Below are 21,638 nucleotides of genomic sequence, written 5' to 3'. Positions count from 1 at the left end.
AATATCCTGCTGGATCCAACCCAATGGGTTGTAGCCTACTGTTTCATTCCATTGTCACCTTTGTGTTCTGCCACCACAAGTCACCTTTCACAGACACAAGATGCACGGATGGAATGCCCCCTCTCTTGATTAACTACATCATTTTACTGGCAACTCCTTCCAATTGAAATTATATTTTATTACAGTGCATACAACTCTCTCTTTGTAGCTATTCTCAAACCAAACAATAAATCTTATCAACACACTGCATTTAACAATCACAGCAGAATGTGAAACTTTCAAGCTATTCGCAAAACTGGCAGTGCAATCTTTCAAGCTATTCGCAAATCCTGGCAGTGCAGACTTTCTCCATTGAAATCAATGTCCTTAGACTGGAGTAACTCTGCATAGGATGGCACTGAAAAATCCTCTAAGTTAGCCCACCAACTGGTAGTGCTACTGAGAACCCACGAATGTGCTTCCAGAAATAACAGGAATGTAAACTCTGGCTTGAAAGAAGAGAGAGAGAAGGCCAATGGTTGGAGGTCAAAAAGGAAGACATATAGCCATGAGTCATGTTCACTCTCCAAACAAACACATAGGAAGACAAAAGATACAAGAAAACCCAAACAAAATTGGTGGGATTCTTAAACAAGCATCTTCTTATAAAGGTAAATCTTTGGTCCCGCCAGGGTGGTGGTGGTCCTCAGTGAACATACATTCTTATCCAAATCACTTACTTTTTACTTAATTTGCATTTAAAAAATCACTTACTTTTTACTTAATTTGCATTTTTTTAAAAATCTACATGCTCTCCCCACTCAGGAGCTGGCATATTTCCCCAAGATGAAGGGTGATGAGATGCCAAAGTTGAGCAGCTTGTAAGCGGAGACAGAGAAAGAACATAACAGAAAAAGCAATGGGTGGGTCCCTGGCAATGTTCCCTCTAAGGTGTGGAGTCCTGTGAGCAAAAATTCTACTTTGTGAGCTCCTGGCATTAAAGTTGTGAGCAGGTGATTTGGCTCCTGCATAAATCAGCCTGCTCTGGAGCCATCCCTCCTGAGCTAGGGCAAAAATGTGTGAGCCGGAGGCTAAAAAACTGTGAGCTAGTTCACACTAACTCAGCTTAGAGGGAACACTGGTCCCTGGGTGAGGGGAAACAGTCTATATTTAAAGATGTATACCATAGGTCTTTTTCTAGCTCCTGCCACCTGAGATCCTTTTCAAGTGGAGATGCTAGGAATTGAATTTGGAGCCTTCCGACTGCCACAGCCTCTCCCAGACCTATGCTTTAGGTACACTGTGCAACTCTGTACCGTCACTTTAAGCATCTGGCACATTGCCTATATGTGTGGTTGCCAACTATTATGTGCAGCAGTTCTTCTTGTAGTTATATATTAACATCACCATTCCTCTGGAACTATCTATAAAATATGTAGTAGTTTCCAAATTGAGCTCACCCTATTCCTTGAGCTATGTGCTCCAGTTGCCGACACATGCAGGAACGGACTTCATATTCTACATCCTGGCAGAGAGATTTTACCAGTGGGAGAATTTCTCTTTTAATGCTAAAAAGACAATTAAAAAAAAATTAATGGTTAGAAAAACTGATCTCTTTGTAGCTGACACATCCATTTCCAACTACGTTAAACTGCAATTGTCATATTACATCTTACCATAAATGCAAAGTTTTTCAGTTCTTTCTTTCTTTATTTATATTTATTTTGGGATTTATACCCCGCCCTATCCAGTAGCTCAGGGCGGCTTCCATTAGTAAGCCACATGTAGGCACGATGTTACAATAATACTGATTTAAACTACAAAACAAAAATTTAGGAGTCTTCCTATCTTTTAAAATTTTCATATAAAACATAGTTTGTCCACGCTAAGAACTAAGGTTTAATCTGGATTTCTTGTTGGAGGAAACAATTCCAAATTTCTCATGTCAAATTACTGGGTTAGATTCAGCCAGCTTTTTCATTCAATCTCACCCAATACTCCCCCTGACTACACCCGCCCATCCCACATAGGGACAAGGCTGCCAACTCCAGGGTGGGAAATTCCTAGAGATTTGGAGGCAGTGGGATTTGGGGAGGGGAGGGACCCCAGGAAGGTATAATGCCACAGAGCCCACTCTCCAAAGAAGCCGTTTTGCTCCCTAGGAATTGATCTTTGTTGTCTGGAGATCAGCTCTAACTCTGGGAGATTTCCAGCCACTGTCTGGAGGTTGGCAACCTTACAAGGGGACCCTATATTCCACATGCAGATCCTAAGATCCCACCACAGGCTTTATTGGTGGTCACTGCAGACTACTCCTTCCTTTTCACCAGTAGAAATGCTAGTTGGATCCAGCTATTATCTAGGGTCCTTTTAACTCAAATAAATGGAGAAGGATTTAAATGGGGCTGTACTAACCAAGGCGTTTAGGACAAATGTACCCAGATCACTAGCTGCTGACTTACAGGAGAATTTGTATGAGAGTCCTTTTTCCAAAGTATCTTATTTCTCACATACAACAAGGTATATATAAATTAGATAAATTAGTATATATAAGTATTTCTAAATTGCCTTTAAACTTTTGTTTTCTTTTTGGCTTGTCTAGTCATTCAGATCTCATTAATCTGTTTTAGACCTGTCCTTGAATACAAAATTCTTGTGACCCAATTCTTAATTAATTCTTAACTACTAATTTGTTGACATTAAGTAGAGTCGTATCTTTCAGATCTAATAATAAAATTCAGTTGAATATTAAAAAACAAATCTTTTCATGTATATTAAATTCAAACCATAATTGTTTGGTCACCCTTAAATGCTTACCAACAACAACAACTACTACTAAAAAAAAACAGTGGAGGAGTTTAATGGAAACCACTAACTTACAAGTTAATAACAGTGGTAAAACAACTTGAGATGCATTTGCTCAGGAAAGACAGCTCTGCTCCAGTCATAAGAGTTCCTCCAACTGGTCAAAGTTTGTGCAAGGGCTAAGCCAAACTATTTATAATAAACATTTTCCTCTCATTAAAGAAGAAGAAATTTCACAAATAGGGTTGCCAGGTCCCCCTGGTCACCAGTGAAAGCGCTTCCAGCTCCAGGTTGGGAAACTCCTGGATATCTGGGGGTGGAGCCTGGGGAGGACAGGGACCTCAGTGGCCTACAATGCCCACAGAGTCCACCCTCCAAAGCATCCTTTTCCTTCAGGAGAACTAATCTCTTTACTCTGAAGATGAGCTGTAATTCCAGGGTTTCCCCAGATCCCACCTAGAGGCTGGCATCCCTATTCACAAAATCCACCCACTCACCTTGTTTTCTCCTTCCCTGCTGCCTGATCACAGTCCTGGTAGCGGTGGGGACCATGCCCCAAGCCACTACTCTGAACCATTTTTAGTCCATCATCTGTGCCAGAGAAAGGGGAGAATGTACTAACTTCATTCTGGTTTGGCGTTGTTGATACTGTCCCAGAGCTAAATTTGATAGGCTATGTGGCATTTGCTGTGATGCCAAATCAGACAAAAGGGCACTGCTTGGTGCCCTCATTCTGAATTGTCTTTGTGATATCCTCATGCGGCCAAATCTTACAAGGCTATGTGATGCTGCCACACAGTCAAACCAGAATAAAGCTAATGCTTTCTGCCCTCACTCTGGCAAAGAGGAAGGGAAACAATGAGATTGGACAGAGGCAGGGAATATAATTGCTAGCATCGTGATCACTAAAATGGGCAAATGTATTATTTGCAGCCCCAACCCCCAGAATCCCCCTGGAGGGGAATCTTGGCAAATAAGGGGGTAAAGTCATAGCAGAGAACAATGTTCCCTCTAAGCTGTGGAGTCTTGTGAGCAAAACTTCTACTTTGTGAGCTTACTGGCATTAAAGTTGTGAGCGAGCAATTTGGCTGCTGCATAACTTAGTTTGCTCTGGAGCCATCCTTCCTGAGCTAAGACCAAAATGTGTGAGCTTGAGGCTAAAGAAAAGTCGGCTAGCTCACACTAACTCAAGCTTAGAGGGAACACTGGCAGAGAGGAAACATTTCAACTCAGTACCCTTTTCTATTGTTTTGATCTGTTGGCTTCCAACAGATAATGGTCAAGCACACAGAGAACATAAGAACATAGGAGAAATTAATGTTGGATCAGGCCAATGGCCCATCCAGTCCAACACTGTGTCACACAGTGGCCAAAAAATACCAGGTGCCATCAGGAGGTCCATCAGTGGGGCCAGTCCTAAATAATTTAGGACATCATCCTAAATTATTTAGGACATTAGTCCTAAATAATCGATAACACTTAGAAGGATGTGTTGGCACAGAAAATTGTAAGGCATGATATCTGCAGCTAGAAGAAGAAAAGGGCTTCACCCAAAGGTGATTCCAGCCAAATGGTTTTCTTGTTGTACCAGGTTTACATAATTAGGATTGGAACATACCAGTAACTACAATAATACAGCACCATAAAACCTGCTCTTAAGCCACTGTTGGAAGTACAGTAGGGTCACAGAGAGGTATGCCAGTGCAAATGTTTAAGACTGTGGCACCTGTCTGCAAAATAAAACCAGGTTTGTTCTTATTTTATGTTGAATGCAATGGTGAAGAACCAAGAGAATCTTCATGCAGTTTGATGGGCAGATAAATAATTAGTTGCTTGATGGGATCCACCACAACGGAGGAGGTCTTTAAAAAGCACCTTTCTGCAGGGTTATGGTGGACATTTGCATTGCTGTATAAAGAAGTAGGCACACCTCTATCTCCCCCATTGTTAAGACAAAGAAAAAAATGAAGAACACTAATATGAACCATGATGAATCTCAGGACACCTTGTTTGGCATTTCTATTACCAGCATCGATCCTCTGAAATTTAAGAAAGGCAAAAGGATACCAAGGCCCTTACAGTGCCATCCTAAGCAGAGTATTAAACTCACTGACTTCAATGGACTGAACAGGAGAAACTGGTATCAAAACTGCCTTCATGCAGGTCCAGGTGCTACCATTTTATGCAACCATCTAGTCCTTAACTTGGGGCACAAGTAACAACAACACACTTGATAAGCATCCCACACACACACACAAAAATAGTGATGAAAACCAGTGTGGGTAAATATGGAAATCAGGATGAAACCAGGTCATTTTTCCATGACCTTTGGAAATTATTATTAGTGCAGAAAATACTACTTAAAAACACACACACCAACGTTTGAGAAAATGCTGGGGCCCTCATTACAGGTGCAGTGCTGCAAGTTGTCATTCATTCAGATTTGGAAAAGAAAAATAAGAATGCACACACAGGATCAGTCCTTTCTGGCTTGTTTCCATGTAAGCTTGTACATATATTTGAAAGCGGTCAGTTTTTCCCCACGGCACAGATACGTGTCACTTTGGCTGTAGTCCTAGGAGCATGTTCCTGGGAGCGAGACCCACAGAATAAAAAGAAGACCTACTTAGGATTGCTCCCTTTGTCTCCCTATGTAGATGTTTCAATTATTAGGACATCCAAAACACATACAAGCTACTCACATATGAGCTTCAAACTTGTTAGCTAATTTTCCCAAGATTTTACAACTAACCAAGCGAGACTGAAGCGTTTGGGAAAGCTGTGCCTTGGAAACAAGAGGATTCAGGATCTGGAGGAGAAAAAATGGAAGGGGAAAAAATAAATCTAGAGTTAAGTCAACAAAGAGGCAAAGCACTAAAAACATACATTAGGAACTACTGTACGTGTTAAAACTGCTGTTGATGTCGGCTATCTAATCAGCTACATATATAGCAAAAAAATACCCCCACCAAACACACAAAAAGCTTGCACCTCACTTCACATGACATGAGGTACATCCTTTTGCCTTCGTAAAAAACCATGTGAGGGTAATGCCACAAAAATTCTACAGTGCAGTTCAAACGAGCATAGTGTAAAAGAGTAAATCTCCTCCTCCTTTCAAAAGGGCAGAAAAATGCGTCCTATCCGGAGAAGTTAACTTTTTCACAGTACACGGAGCACAAGCATGTTAATAACATCTGGTCTCAAACTATCACACGATACGTGCTTTTCAGCTCTGGACTTCTTACCGCAAAATAAGGTCCAGAGGCTCTGGTGACTTAGTTACTCACTTGCTCCTAAATGTTCCACTCCTTGGGATTAGCATAATGCAAGTGTGCCTTCTCAGTTCTTAGGAAAATACAAGTGGGGGGGATGTGTGAGGGCTTGTATTCTACCCTGTCTCTGCTAGTCCCTGAAGCAGCCAACGTGATAAGCATCAGCCTGGAGTGGAAATCACACATGGAATGCTTTCTACTCCAAGTGTCCATCCCTTGACCTCAAAACCTAGGTGAAGGAGGTGCTGGGCTTGGATCCAAATACACAGGAGTGCTTTGCCCTCCAAGTCCTCTCCCCCCATCACTGGATGGCAGTGGCTGGGGTGGGACAATTGGAGCAGGTCCAGTGCGCTTCCTGCTCCAAACCTCCCCAGTCACCAGGTCAGCAGTGGCAGGTGGAACAGGATGCAATTCCTGCTTCAAGCCTTCCACCAACAGCCAGCTTGCCACAACCAGGAGAAGGGGGGAGGAATGCCATCCATTTAACCCTTAGAAGCGGGGAGGGGGATGAAACTGATGGGTTTAATAGCTCACAGCCATTTAAACTTAACAATGGGCAGACTCACCCCGCTGCTAGGTTTAAATGGCTGACAGCCATTTCACCGGTCGGTTTTGCTTCCTCCCAGGAAGTGAAACCGACCAGTAAAATGGCTTGCAGCCATTTCAGCCTAACAGCAGGGTGTTTAGCTCCCCTCCCCCCGCTTCCACCCCCTGGGTGGGTGTGCCCATCAGCTGTTAGGCTGAAATGGCTGTGAGCCATTTCACTGGTCCATTTCACTTCCCCACCACTTAGAAGTGGGGGAGGGGAGCTAAATCACAGCTATTTAAACCTAACAGGTCAGCTGCGGACCTTGCTGCTCAGCTCTTAGGTTTAAATGGCCCGAACAGCCGAACTGGACAAAAGTATGGTAAATGTTCGGGGAAGATGCCTTCCTCGAAAATTGGTTCAGGGGCTGCGAACCAGGCCAAGTTCCCGCTCTCTGGCTCATGAACTGGTTTGTGCCCATCCTTAATCGCAAGACCTTTGTTCAACACTTTTTCCATTGAACTATGGTGTAGCTAGAGAATAGAATTTTTGGAAAATATGAAAGCATGGGGGAAAATGTTTATGGCATTTATGGCAAAGCATAAATGTTACAATTTGGCATATTAATAAAACTTAACATTATAAGTGTCTTGTGGTGCTATTCTGAGCAGAGTTATGCTGTTTTAAAGTCACTGACTTCCTTGGAAATAGAAACGTTTGTAATTCTTCTTAGGAAAGTACACTTTTCTGCAAGCAAAGTTGTGAGTATACCCAATATCAGAGAGAGAAAGGTGCAAACCTCTGCACTCTATGCTACCTTAGCACATATATATTAGTTTTTGATTTTGCTACCTGAGAGGTAAGGAATAATAAATTGGAATTTAAAAACACAAATTTGTTGTAAACAAGATTAGACAGAAACAGTCTAATACAGTCAAGATACGATTAGCAACATACTTTGATATCAATATTGGGGGGGGGAAATAACTTCAATAATGTATTATCATTTAAACAATAAACCTATCTTTGAAAATATGGTGCATATGTCTACACTATCCACAGAAATTAACATTCTGTGAAACTGTCCATTAGGTGACATCAAAATCTTTATATTATTTATTATGAGTGAGTAAAAATCTATTCTCTCATTCCCAAAGAAAAGATATTTCATAGATGTTTTTTCAGCGCTCCTGGAAATTTCTGATTTTCCCACTGAAAAAAAACCTGGGAAGAGTGGGATGGCAACATCCCCCCACCACCCTGGGCCTTCACATCTCTATGTGAAGCTAGGTTTAAACATTAATGAATGGGTAATGAAACAAATTCTGTACTTAAAAATGAAAATCAAAGGCACTCAGGATAAGAGGATAAAAAAGTAGAATAGCGGTTTGGAAGAAAAATGGCTCATGGCTTCTGTCCAGATAAGTTACAAAAGATTTGTGTCTCTTTCATAAGATATAAGGTTCTGCAAAAGTTTTGCAAAAGAAACTTTAAAAAGCAGTGCTGAATGTCAATGTGTCTTGGGATGCAGTGAGCACTGCATCACCTGATGCTATTTTTTGACAAAAACTACTTGAAAAATTATAGTAGTCTGGATGCAACAAAAGACATTCCAATTTTTTTTATTCTTCTTCCAGGAGTGGCTTATGAGGAAGCTCCTGTGATGAGCATGAAAGAGTATGAAATCGGAAACAAACCCGAAAAGAAAGACTTGATATCCCCAGCAAATGTAACTCCAGAGTACTTTCTTGCACTCTAATTAATTAGATTATGAAAAAGCCTGCATGCCATTCCAGCACGATACTAAAAACATCTTGCCAATTATAATCCTCACAAAGCAAGTTACTAACGTTAATATTATCTTGTTTTACACTGATTCCAGAGAGGAAGTGCAACAGAAGTCAATTGAATTTTTCTAAGTGGAATTACATTAGAGGGAACTAAACCAAAATGCTTTGTGTCTTCCCCAAACCAAGGTTTTTAGGTTTGTACTCATTAAATGCAATTTCTAAAAAAGAAAAGAAGACTATGGATTCTAGTAATTAACATGTTTGTTGTACAAGAAAACAGTTCATGGAGCTTTCCTTTGGTAACATGGTTATTCCCCTTCAAAGAATTTACAGCTGGATGATTAGAACACATTGAGACCATCACATTTGCAAATCCCACTGAAATGTGTAACAATCATATTTACTATATATATTATGCTATTTGAGTGTTCAAAGCACTTTGCATACATTATCTGTACAATCTTTACAACAGAGCTGCACAAACCGCAAGTTAGCAAGCTAAGCAAATTCAGCACTCTAGACCAGCAGGCCCTCCATAAACCTCCTATATTTGCAGTATGATATTGCCAGAATTGTGAGTCTATTTAATATTTAGAGCTCTAATACACCTGTACTGGGACAAGGAAACTGCTTCCTTTCATTTTGGGATGCTTCTCCTCATCCAGGACTTGGTGTTTTGAATTAGCTGGAGTGGAATTGATTAATTAGGAATCTTCCATTGGTCCTTTTTAAAAAAAAAATCCTGAATGTTGTACAGAACATTGTACATACACGATTTGCTACAGCTTTTGGCTCAGTCTTCTCTTTTTCTTCCTCACGGATAAGCAGCTACCATGTGGCATGGAGAACATCTGAAAGGCATCTCTGTTTATTTAGATATATGAGGACGGAAGGACATTCCCTATCTCCTAGGGGCTTAGAACAATCAACAGCAGCTAGAGAGACTTCAAGGACTGCAGTAGGTGTGCCTAGGCCTATTTCCTCAAATTTCCTCAAACTGAGAGCCAGTTTGGTGTAGTGGTTAAGTGTGCGGACTCTAATCTGGGAGAACCGGGTTTGATTCCCCACTCCTCCACTTGCACCTGGCTGGATGACCTTGGGCAAGCCATAATTCTGGCACAGCTGTTCTTGAAAAAGAGCAGTCTCTGTCAGAGTTCTCTCAGCCCCACCTACCTCACAGGGTGTCTGTTATGGGGAGGGGAAGGGAAAGGAGTTTGTAAGCCGCTCTGAGACACCTTTGGGTAGTGAAGGGCAGGGTATAAATCCAATCTCTTCTTCTTCTTCTTCTAAATACATAAGAGAAACCATGCTGGATCAGGTCAACGGCCCATCCAGTCCAACACTCGGTGTTACACAGTAGCCAAAAACCAGGTGCCATCAGGAGGTTCACCAGTGGGGTCAGACTCCAGAAGCCCTCCTGCTGATGCCCCTCCCAAGCAACAAGAATACAGAGCACCTCTGCCCCAGACCAAGAGTTCCCATCTATACCTTGTGACTAATAGCCACTGATGGACCTCTGCTCCATACATTTATCCAATCCCCTCTTGAAGCTATCTACCACTTCCTGCAGCAGTGAATTCCATGTATTAATTATTCTTTGGTTAAAGAAGTACCTCCTTTTATCTGTTCTGAGCCTACTGCTCTTTACTTTCATTGAGTCCCCACGACTTCTTGCATAGTGAGAAAAGGAGAACAGTACTTCTTTCTCTACCTTATCTATCCCATGGATACTTTTGTAAACCTCTATCATGTCACCCCTCAGCTGTCATTTCTCCAAGCTAAAATGCCCTAACTCCTTTAACCTTTTTTCTTAGAAAAGGTGTTCCATCCCCTTAATCATTTTAGTTGCCCTTTTCTGCATCTTTTCCAATGATATACATCTTTTTTTGAGGTACAGTGACCAGAACTGTACACAGTATTCCAAATGAAGCCACGCCATAGATTTATACAGGGGCATTACGATACTGGCTGATTTACTTTCAATCCTCTTTCTGAGAATAAGAACATAAGAATACCCCTACTGGATCAGAACAATAGTCCATCTAGTCCAGCATCCTGTCACACACTGGCCAACCAGTTCCTCTGGACAGTCAACAACATGGCACAGAGGCTGAGACCTTCCCTTAATGATGCCTCCTGGTCTGGGATTCAGAGGATTAAGGCCTTTGTGGCTAATAGCCACTGATGGACCTCATATGTTTATCCAGTCTCCTCTTGAAGCTGTTTATGCTTGTAGCTGCCACCACTTCTTGTGGCAGTGAATTTCACATGTCTATTACTCTGTGGCTGAAGAAGTACCTGTTGTGAGCTTACTGTTCATTAAATTCATTGAGTGCCCATGAGTTCTTGTATTGTGAGAAAGGGAGAAAAGTACTTCTTTTCTCTGCCTTCGCTATCCCATCCATAACTTTGTAAACCAATATCATGTCACCCCCTCAATTGTCATTTCTCCGAACTAAAGAGCCCTGACTTCTTTAACCCTTCCTCATAGGGAAGGTATTCCATCCCCATAATCATTTTAGTTGCCCTTTTAGGCACTTTTTCCAATGCTATAATATCTTTTTTGAGGTGTGGTGACCAGCACTGTACACAGTATTTCAAATGAGACTGCAACATAGATTTATACAGGGGCATTACGATACTGGCTGATTTATTTTCAATCTCCTTCCTAATAATTCTGAGCATATCATTTGCCCTTTTTATTGCAGTTGTACACTGAGTCGACATTTTCAGTGAGTTATCCACCACGACTCCAAGACCTCTCTCCTGGTCACTTACTGCTAGTTTGGACCCCATCGATGTATATTTATAGTTAGGATTTTTGGCTCCAATGTGCATTACTTTGCACTTGCCCACATTGGACCTCATTTGCCACACTGACGCCCACTTGCCCAGCTTCAACAGATCTCTCTGGAGCTCCTCACAGTCCTCCCTGGTTCTCACTGCCCTGAACAATTTAGTGTCATCCACAAACTTAGCCACTTAACTGCTTAGTCTCCAAATCATTAATGACCTAGTATCAAGCCCTGTGGTACCCCACTACTTTACCACCTTCCGCTGTTAAAACTGCCCATTTATACTCTCGCTGTGTTTCCTGTTAATTAACCATTTTTTAATCTACAAGAGGACTTGTCCTCTTATCCCATGACTGCTGAGTTGACTTAGGAGCCTTTGATGAGGAACTTTATCAAAAGTTTTATGGAAGTGTAGGTAAACAACATCTACTGGGTCACCCTTGTCCACATGTTTGTTCAGCCGCTCAAAGAACTCTAAAAGGTTAGTGAGACAAGCTCTTCCCTTACAGAATCATGCTGATTTTTCCTCAACAGCTTTTGTAGGGAGTAGGGACAGGAATAGGGAAAACACTGCCACATCTACACATCTACATCAACCTCTCTTCCTCAGTAGCTATGGCTAATTTTTATAGGACTCTTTCTTTTCTTCTTTTGTCATGCTGATTTTTCCTCAACAGCTTTTGTAGGGAGTAGGGACAGGAATAGGGAAAACACTGCCACATCTACACAGCACATTTACATCAACCTCTCTTCCTCAGTAGCTATGGCTAATTTTTATAGGACTCTTTCTTTTCTTCTTTTGGTATCTTTTGAAAACAGCCTTTCCTCATTTGCTCCATTGATGAGGCATCCCCTCAGCAGACAGATGACATGAATCCAGCCATATCAGTACCTAAAATGAATGATGAAGGTGACAAGCAGTGGTTTGCCTAGGGCAATCTTGTGAGTTCATGGCTGAGATGAGATTTGAAGGACTTAGCTCTCATATCATCTTCTACCACTAAACTATACTGATCTCTATTCTAGAGCCTAGTAGATAGTGTGAATTTTGCAACCATCAAATTCGTTATTTCAGAACAAAAGTACTACAGGCCAAAGCCAAAAAAACCCTCAGCTTTTATTTAAACCAATATTTGAAAATTCATTGCTTGCAAAACGAAAGTTGGATTTTTATCAGTTACTCTGTTTCTACTGATGCCATCAAAACTCTGCTAGGATGACATATCAATATATCTATCTGTTTATTAATATGTAAAGCACTTTTCTTCTTATTGGACTGAAATTTACAAGAAAAACATTAGAACAGCAGCAACATCCTACTTTAAGAAGACAATACATTAAGACAGTCACACTGTAGCCAGATTTACTGCTTTTATAAATATAATAATATTTTGATTTGTACAACAACCAAGTAAACTAGAAACAACCCAGACATGCACTTATTGTACACTATTACCCCTATCTACAGAGATAGGTTTTTTTTTTTACCAAAGGTTCTGTTTTCAATTTACAGTACAGTAGACTGTAGGTACTCCCTGTTAAGTGAAAACACATGGAATGAATGTTCAGAAAACTATACGGCATGATCCACCCTCCCCTGTGAACACAGCTGGATTGCACCTATCCAGGGAGAAAAATATTACCTCGTGTCTGATGGTTTCTTTCGGCAAAGCTTCTATTGCAGCAAGAAGAGTTTCCAGCCACGCATTACTGACACCTGCGGGGCAAATATACATATGTTTGCATGTGCATGTTATAACACAGGTTCCTTTCAGTTACAGCCTCACTTCACAATTCTTAAATGACACAACTGCAATGCTTTTTTAAAAGATTCACGTATTGCATGTTTTGACTGAAAAAGGGTCAGCAGAATTCAGAGGACTGGAGCTTTAATGGTAATTTTAGCAGACTATTATCTAAATCGCCTGGTTGCCCCAATTCTCTTTGTGAGTCCCCTCTAGCCCACGTAGCCCACATTAGGTTCATTTATCTAGCACGACAGCATTGTTTAAATAATATACTTTTTAACTGATTATTTTGGAACTTCCTGCCCTCTTCCCCTTCAGTAAATCCCCCAGACGAATGAGGTACTCCATAATGGTTCAATTTGGGACAGTTCCCTGTCTTTGCCAGGCTGCCTCTTGATCTAGGGCATGGTTTTTTTCTTTTGTGCTATTCCAACTAATTCAGGGCAGCTGGCAGTCCTACAAAGATGGCATGAGATCTGCTCCGAATCCGATTCATTGATCTCTGGACCTCAACCCAAACAATAGTGGACTAGATGGGAGTACAGACATCGAGTGTGAGTGAAGACGAAATTACAACTAATCAACAGCAATACTGCATAGCGCATGTCTGATAAAGCACAATCAGCTGGCAAACCCACACTGTATCACTGGGTTTTTTTGTTGTTGGTGCATGCACTGCTTTAAATAGTATGTCACTGAGCAAACAAAAAAGCATAGCAAGCTAAGAAATCAGCAGCTTGTCATGCCCCTGACCTGCATCTCTGTGCTCCAGATTCTGTAGAATGATGTGTAGGAGGGAGTGGGTGTAAGTATGGATGGATATTGACTCCTCTTGTAGAATAGTCAAAAATGAAACAGCAGCTGTTAACTGCATTTCCACCCCTGCAACAGGCAAGACCTCCTGTGTAATCAGAAAAAGATTTAAGCAAAAGGATGAGATTCACAGATACCAAAGGAAAATCCAACCATTACAGAATGTAAGGACATGGCCAGGCCAAAAATCACCTGTGAGAGATAAATCGCATGGTAAGGAAGAAGTTTACGGAAGGCAACACCTGAAAATAGTGTCATATCCCACTCTGTCCCCCGAATACTGCCTGATTAGCTCTAAGGAGTTTCTTGCCAAAACTATGCCCAGAGGTTTTTCTGCAAATGTGTTATCAAATAGAATCCAACAGTGCTGTGGAGTGGGCCACAGGCATGCAGAGTACAGCTCTGGCTATACTGGATTTAGTCACCTGTTACAGGTGCCATCTTGAACTTCAAGATGACTGACAAGGCATCACTCTTGTTGACAAAGCAGTCAAATCAGTCAGAAAAACTGAGAATTTAGGTGGCCTTACTTCCGCTATGGGGTAAAAACATACACATAATCTCTGCCTGTTCTTAAAAGCCACGGATTATTTGACCAATTGACTTGCATCCTGCCTTGATTTCCACAGGAGCAAGCAGTGGGGATTTTTGCCAATTCCTCCTTCCCACAGCAGCTCAAAGCACACTCTGAAATGCTACTGCTAGGAACAGGGAAACACCCCCCCCCCCAAGAATACCGGGGGGGGGTCTCCTGGGGGAGGGGGAATCAGCAAAAATCACCAGTGAAAATCTTGGTGGGATCCAAGCCTCTATCTAGTTTCATACTCTTTTAGTTAATCTTATTATTTATATACAAAACAGCCAGGTTACAATGTCATACATTTAAAAGCCAGGGCCAGCCAACTTTAGAATTCTCCCTTTCTTTTAAAAAAGGCCGGAGGTTATATACTCTGGGACAGTGGGGTGGGGGAACAAAACCTGCTCCTCTTCACAAACACTGGATTAATCTGGAACAAGTACCTTTCTGAAATGGTGACCTTCAGTTCACACATTTATTTTCTGTAATATAAATTAATGGTTACCATTCGCTCCGATGAGGAAAAATGGCTGAAGGCAATGTTGTGGTCCCTGTGCTGCTTCCTGACAGTAGGTGATTCCCCCACCAGTAATCCACTAATAGGGATTCTGTGGGTGAGGAGCAATGTGTCTTTGCATGGTGAGCAACTCTGGAACATGCCCAAGGGCTCTACAACACATCAGTCTATCATCACATTTTTATCCGATCTTCCCCCAAATAAATAATAATAAATACATATGCTCAGAACAGCATGTATAGAATTCTTTCTGGTCCTCCATTTTATCCTCACAAGAACACTGGGAGATTGGTTAGGCTGAGCAAAAGTGACTGGCCTACATTTACCCAAGAGGTTTCACGCTGAGTAGGAATTTGAACTCACATCTTCCCAGTCCAATTGAGCCCTTTCACCACAACATCACATCATGCTTTAGGGTTTCCCAGGCTAGTCACTAGAGAATTGATACATATTCAAGTGCATTAAAAAATCAGTATTACAAAGACTGAAATGAACTATAATATTGTGTTCTGATTATTAATTGCAACATTAGTTACTCTGTTGGCCTTGCAAATGTATTATCTTTTCCTATGTACAGTATGAATCTGTGACTATAATGTAAGTAGAACTCATTTCAATGTATGTATTACATCAGAGTAAAAAATATAAATGTACTATAGACCTCCAAAGCAGTTCTAAAATTACAATTTGCAACTTTCCTCTCCATATTATTGACACAGAAAAAGCATTTATAGCCAAAAAAATCAGTTTTATTGAGGCACCCAGCCTGCTTTTCAGACAGTAAAGAGAATCTGCTCATACGCATAACCTGACAGTAAACGAAAGTTTAAAGCAAGCATTAATTTTTACAATATTTTCAGAAAGAAAGCCAACGATGCATCAGGCAGGCTCCTTCAAATGTACACAATTGCTATCACATAAAATCAAACAGGTTCTGCATCTCAACCTTCTTTGATAACTGATATTTAGATAGACCAGTGCCTCAGAGGAACTTTATTGAACAAAATTAAAATGACGTCCAAGAGAATCAACATGGCCTGTGGATTTTGCTGACAGCTGCTGTTTGAGTAGAAAGTGTGTTCTTCATTTCCTCCATGCAAGATGAAAAGCCATGACAGCTGAATAGAGAAATGTCACCCCAGAATTACACATATGAATATATGTATATTAGGAAACACAATTATTCTTCTTTAAGGAAGTAGTTTTGGGTATATTCATCATAGTGCCCACGTGCTTTGATACATTTTAGCATCTTATCCATGAGCTGCACTCTAACTAGTTTACACTTCATGCTTTCCTTGGTTGTCACAAAAGGATGCATACAAAGGCTTTGCCTTCAATTTTCACTAACATTCCTACAGTTTGTACATGATACTTTCTGACTGGAAAATAAATTGAAAATGAGACTGAGAATGCTGGGGTGGGTGGGAAGAAGGCACTGTCAGTCAGGGTTTTTTATTTATTATACCCCACCCTTTCCTCCAGGTGGCCACAACCCCTCTTAAGTTATCAGACCCTGCCCAAAAGGAGAGTCCCAGAAGGCTTCATAAAGATGTTATCTTCAAAGTTTTCTGTGGATGATCAGCGAGCTTTTTGTAGCAGGATCTGCAGATCCTAAGTTTAGGGGAATATTACCGATTCCTTTTCCAGATGTTCCTCCTGAGACCTCCATCAAGTTTGCCATACCATTCAGGATGGCCACGGCAACTGCTGTTTGGATTGAGTGTTTGGCTCCCCTGCAGTTTCCCTGCCCCCCCAAATCCCCCAGAAGTAGCCACCACCACCTCTCTCCTGGACCACCAGGGCTTTTGCTATTTTTTAAAACACAAAACTGGCACCGGAATGTTGATGTATAATTTGACAACTATAGACATGCAATCTGATTAAATGGGCACAAGTGCACAAAACCTCATGCCACAATCCATTTTATTAGTCTCTAAAGGTGCTACAAGAGTCCCTTTTGCTTTCATTTGCATGTGACTGCTTATTCTGAATTAAACTCCTAATTAAAACAGTTCTGCTCTCCCATTATGGGTTCTTTGTTTTAATTTTCACCACCCTTTCAAATAAAACCTTATTGCTTATCTCGTTAAAGGAACAGAGCAATTAACTACATGACCTGGTGACTGCACATCGATACTGTCAACTGGAGTATCCTTGATTTCTAAAGCTAGCGTAAGAGATTCTCATTTAAATCAATGGCAAGGGTTTACAAAGTAGTTCTTCTCAACCTCTGGGGAAATACGAGCTTTATAAGAAATTGTTCCATCCTTGTATTTACACATTTCCTCCTCTTGTAAGTGATCCAGGTTCAGTTCCCCATTTTGTCATGGAAGCTCTCGCTGACCTTGGGCCCGTCACTCTCTGCCAGTCCAAGGCTACGATCACACGGAGCGGAAGCTGCGGCACACATACGATTCCCCCGCGGATTAAAGGGACGCGATCAGACAGACACATCTGTCCCGTGTCCCGGAGTCATTCGTGGGGTGCCTTGTTGCGCCGCAGGAGCTTGCAAAAAGCCACCGAGGAAAGGTTAGTAGTATTCGGAACTGTGGGGCAGGCGGGCAGAAGTCTGATTGTGCAAACGTGCGTCAGTTCATCCCGGGTCAAATAGCCTTGCTTCCCGTCCGCATTTCCTCGGTGGTGTGATCGGAGCCTAACTTACCTCACAGACAGAGTTCCCCCTAAGCCGAGTTAGTGTGAGCTAGCTTACAGTTTTTCAGCCTCCAGCTCACACATTTTTGTCTTAGCTCAGGAAGGATGGCTTCAGAGCAAACTAATTTATGCAGTAGCCAAACTGCTCACTCACAACTTTAATGCCAGTAAGCTCACAAAGTAGAATTTTTGCTCACAGGACTCCACAGTTTAGAGGGGGCATTGCTCACAGGGTTATTGTTATAAAGATTTATTTATTTTATTAGATTTATATACCCCCCTCCCCAAATGGGCTCAGGGCGATGTACAACAATTAAAATAATACAATTAAAATAATGTTAAAATAACAATTTGCACATAATAATATCATATCATAAAACACCATGTAAACAGAGTGATCAGATGTCAAGCAATCCGATATCTAGTCAGATGTCCAGTCAGGACCAGGCCACTGATGGATGATTGGCCAAAAAAGCTGGGGGGAGGACATCTGCTGCCTCAACCGACTGCCCGGAGGAAGAGCTCCATCTAGCAAGCCCTGTGGAACTGCAATAAGTCCCACAGGGCCCCGATCTCATACGGATGATAAAATGGAGGATGGCAAAACACTGTTGTAAACCACTTTAGTTCACTACTGGAAAGGAAAATGGAGTATAAATATCTAAATCTAGAATAGTAAAAGGATTTGCATGCTCATCTGTTTGTGGTAGGCATAACTCATCAGAAAATAAAGTTAGGGGGTCTCAAAACTGGCTGCTGGTGTTGGGATGACCCTGGGAAGTACAGTGCCAAAGATGAAGGGAATTGGAGCATCCTGGCCTTGTTGTTGTTCAGTCGCACAGTCGAGTCCCAGGGCCCCGATCTCATACGGATGATAAAATGGAGGATGGCAAAACACTGTTGTAAACCACTTTAGTTCACTACTGGAAAGGAAAATGGAGTATAAATATCTAAATCTAGAATAGTAAAAGGATTTGCATGCTCATCTGTTTGTGGTAGGCATAACTCATCAGAAAATAATGTTAGGGGGTCTCAAAACTGGCTGCTGGTGTTGGGATGATCCTGGGAACTGCAGTGCCAAAGATGAAGGGAATTGGAGCATCCTAGCCTATGTTAGCTCAAGAACCACTCCTGTACGATTTACAGTAAAAGCAATGGTTGGTTGTCTGTGGCAGGCATAATTCATCAGAAAATACAGTTTGGAATTTCAAAATTAGCAACCAGGGACATCTTGGCCTAGCCCTAGACAGTCTCCAGAACATCCTCCCATGACTTCTGCAATGAAAGCAATGATTTACTCAGTAGAAACCAGAACGGCAGGAGGACTGGGAGGGCAGAGACAGGCAGGAATGGCATCACACTATGTCATTCCAGCTGAAGAACTGGGACTAACACTGCCACATTGCATGATGCTCTAGGAATCCCCACCCTCCTGATCTCTATGTTTTTTACCATAAGTATCGGAAGGATTCCCAGAACATCATGCAATGCAGTGCCATCACTTCTGTTTTTTCAGCCAAAAATGGCATCACTGTGTCACACAACTCCCCTCCCCACCATCCCACTTAGCACCAGCAGTGAGACAGTGTGGTAGTGGAACTTTCCCACTGAAGTGACCTACTGGCAACCCTCACAGATGAGAGTGGAGAACATCCCCTCCTTTACAAATCAAAGGCAGTGCACTTAACAACTTCTCTGAACTTATTTCTCTGTAACCCTTAAGCAACAGTTGTTCTAGCAACCACTGAAAGTCTTCCAGGCATCTATTTTCATAGACTTCTGCTGAAATCAGAAGTTCCTACAAGCTGAAGCCTCAGCTGTACCTACACAGATGGAGAAGAAGGTAAGTTCTGTGAATGGTTTGTAAAGAAAACAAAAAAGCAAGTGCCTAAGGCATCCACATTTCCCTTCAGCTGCAACTACTTTTAAATATGTCAACTGCTGATCAACCAACTTGCAATTTTGTTAGTGGAACAATAAAAGCTACAGTTTTACAAGAATATAAACTCATACTGCTGGGAGTGCATACCAAGTCTCACAATGCTGCACGGGAAACTTTAGACTGTACACAGCAGGATTTGGAATGAAATAACTATGGTAGCAGTCACTGATGTATTCGCTGGGGACTACCAACAAATACTTCTCATTATTCTACAAAGAACTAAAGTTGATGAGTTGCAGGCCTGCATCAGATGATCATACACTAGAGTAGTGCCCAAAAATGATGCTTAAGAAAAAGTATGTGGGTACAACTTGCTAGTTTTTAAAATAAAATTAATTAAAATCCAAATGCGTTTATGTTTTCTACATTCAGGAGTTCTAATGGATTACTTTTAAAGAATAACTATTGGACATCAAACAAAAAGGATTAAAATACTTATCAGTATGGGGGGGGAGGACAAACATCATTTTCATCATTAGCACACAAAGCAAGCAGGGGTCAAGCAGCTCTAAAATAATATTGCGAGTGGACTGAGCTACAGGGTTGGTAAGTGGAGACAGCAGGGAGAAGGGCTGTAACAAATTAATAAACCAGACTTTTGAAATTCAGTAATGCTAAGAATTTAACTCAGGCTTCACCTGCACAGAAACAAATGGCATTTAACTCTTGAATACATTTATGGAATCTGTAACAGGAACAAAATCACACACTCCTAAACCCAAGGTCTTAAACCTGCACTGGATACAGAACCACTGTCTCCAGAGAAACAAGCTAATGAAGATCACATACAATATGACAGTTTTAAAGACTCTGGAGTGCTTCCATGTGCCTCTGAAACCATCCTGTCAGAATAGTTAATACATGTAAGTAGCTTGAAGGTACTTGCATGTATTCCAAGACTCCAGAAGCAATCTTCCAGTTTGTGTGCCTGGTTCAATGCACATTAAACTTGTCCTTCCAGTCTCCTCCCACATACCAGCTGGCTGACTGGCAACAGGAAGGAAACCAGAATAAGGGCTGTCTTCCCTATTAGATACCATAAGACATTTATCACAGGTGCCAAACCCGAAGGCCAATGCCAAATAGTTCCAGGGTGCCTCTAACTGCCAAGTCCTGAAGTTTGACTGTTTCCTCTGCCTCCTGCCACTAAAAAACTCAGGTGGAAGGTTGGGGTGACACTTAACGGTATCCTTTGTGTAGCTCAGAGTCTCTTTCCATTCTTGTGGAGGCAGCAGAGGAAGCAAAGTGAGACAGTAGGGCACATGGTCATACTATATGGGGAAGACAAATGAGACCTTTTTCCCCCAGGTTATTCCAGTCCAGGATTAGGAATCCCCAGCCTAGCTGAGACGTGCAAGAACTGACACCTGACCCAGTAAGATGCCTGTCATAAGGATGATGCTAGATGAGCTCCTTCTCCCTTTTACAATGAATGAATCACATTCAATTCTGCACCGACTGATAGGAGCAACAAATGGAGATGTGCCTTGCAAGTCTTAACTGTGTTCTATTGGTGCCATTAACTCACAGCTCCTAGGAAAAGTCCTTCTAGACCTGCAAAGTCATGGGACAGCACTTTTAATGAGACTTGTTCTTTCCTTTGGTCTAATGCATGATCAAGTGGAAGAACCATGAATGTTGGGCATTCTTGCCTCCTGAGACACTGGGAGACCCATGAACAGGTCTTCACGGAGTCACTTGTGGGGTGCTGTGGGGCCCAAGCACAGCCCCAGCCCTAGGCACCAAACCTCCCATGCCCCTCCTCCAATAATGGGTGCGTGCTTACTTCATCACAGGCCACTTCTGTCACTGAATCCGAGGATGCTACAGAAAGGGAAAGACGCTTCAACACCAGGGCTGTTCTCCTGTGGGACACCTTGTCTGCTGCTCTGCCCATCCCACTACCTCCTCACAGCCCAGCATGGGAAAGGCAGTAATGGGGAGCTATACAGTTCTTCTTATCTGCAGCCAGGGTGAATCTCTGCTTCCCTATGTTACACTCCTGCTCCTTTATATAGGCACTTAGGTCCGCAGCTCTGTGGTTGTGCTGACAGCCCTTCTGGTATGGACCGATTCACCAATGGCCCTGCTGAGACTCCCACAGATGGCATGCCAACACGGTATTTTCTTAAATAGTGACCTCCCTTTAGAGCACAGCTACAGGGTCTGTGTGTCAGGTGGGAGAATTTAATCCTTCCCCCCAGAGATATATTTGC

General features: G+C 41.9%; 1 protein-coding gene across 1 annotated transcript in view; it reads right to left on the bottom strand.

Annotated features, from left to right (window-relative positions):
• PPP4R4 (protein phosphatase 4, regulatory subunit 4) overlaps positions 1-21,638 on the bottom strand; it is a 128,676-nt gene that overhangs the window by 39,308 nt on the left and 67,730 nt on the right. Inside the window, 4 exon segments of the mRNA XM_015415517.1 lie at positions 1,440-1,547; positions 5,487-5,593; positions 12,814-12,887; positions 13,672-13,819. Coding sequence (XP_015271003.1) covers positions 1,440-1,547; positions 5,487-5,593; positions 12,814-12,887; positions 13,672-13,819 — 437 coding nt within the window.

Source organism: Gekko japonicus, unplaced genomic scaffold (genome assembly GCF_001447785.1).
Source record: "Gekko japonicus isolate JY-2015 unplaced genomic scaffold, Gekko_japonicus_V1.1 scaffold1684, whole genome shotgun sequence".
NCBI lineage: Eukaryota > Metazoa > Chordata > Lepidosauria > Squamata > Gekkonidae > Gekko > Gekko japonicus.
The sequence above is the reverse complement of the archived record's forward strand: the minus strand, read 5'-3'. Positions and strand labels throughout refer to the sequence as shown.